This window comes from Manacus vitellinus, unplaced genomic scaffold, assembly GCF_001715985.3.
Source record: "Manacus vitellinus isolate BGI_N305 unplaced genomic scaffold, ASM171598v3 scaffold_122_pilon, whole genome shotgun sequence".
In the NCBI taxonomy this organism is placed as follows: domain Eukaryota; kingdom Metazoa; phylum Chordata; class Aves; order Passeriformes; family Pipridae; genus Manacus; species Manacus vitellinus.
The window spans coordinates 291,276-291,836 of record NW_021938909.1 but is presented as its reverse complement, the minus strand read 5'-3'; the positions used below and the strand labels follow the sequence as shown (position 1 = coordinate 291,836).

Genomic DNA, 561 nt, shown 5'->3' with positions numbered 1-561 from the left:
CAAGGTTCAGTGTGGAGGTGCCCTGTGGAACACACCATCTTCTCCAACACCCCTTGTCCTAGAGATGTGCTGCCTTCAAACTCCTCTGAAATGTCCCTTCTCCGACAAGAGTGGTGCTCACGAGCTGATGCCACTTGAAACAGGAATGGATTTGGTGGGACCTTTGGAAAAGCACTGACTGGGGGTCATTCCAGCCCAGCTCTTCAGACAGAGACATTTCTGAGTGTCTCTACAGCTGAAGCTGAAGAGTCAAGCCCTTGTCCTGCCCAGCAGGCACAGTGAGCTCTGATACTCACCCAGCACGGCGCTGACGTGCTCCGGCAGGACCCTGGAGATGCCCCCCAGCAGCCCCTCCTCAGCAATGGGGGCAAAGGCCTTCACGTGGCCCGAGCGCAGCACGGGCAGCAGGGCTGGGCTGTACAGCCTGCCTGGGCTCAGCAGGGCCTCTCCTGCAGACAACAGGGTCAGCTCAGCCCCCTGGTTTGAAATCTGCAGCTGGTTGGAATCATAAAGTCATAGAATGGTTTGGGTTGGGAGGGACCTCAAAGCCCATCCAGTGCC

At 57.6% G+C, this 561-nt stretch overlaps 1 protein-coding gene across 1 annotated transcript in view; it reads right to left on the bottom strand.

The window, feature by feature from the left end:
* The window catches only part of LOC103759801 (trifunctional purine biosynthetic protein adenosine-3), a gene marked incomplete at its 5' end in the record, with an annotated part of 25,113 nt that overhangs the window by 5,973 nt on the left and 18,579 nt on the right, over positions 1–561 (bottom strand). The window contains one exon of the mRNA XM_029965890.1: positions 297–449. Coding sequence (XP_029821750.1) covers positions 297–449 — 153 coding nt within the window. The remainder of the gene's footprint in view (positions 1–296; positions 450–561) is intronic.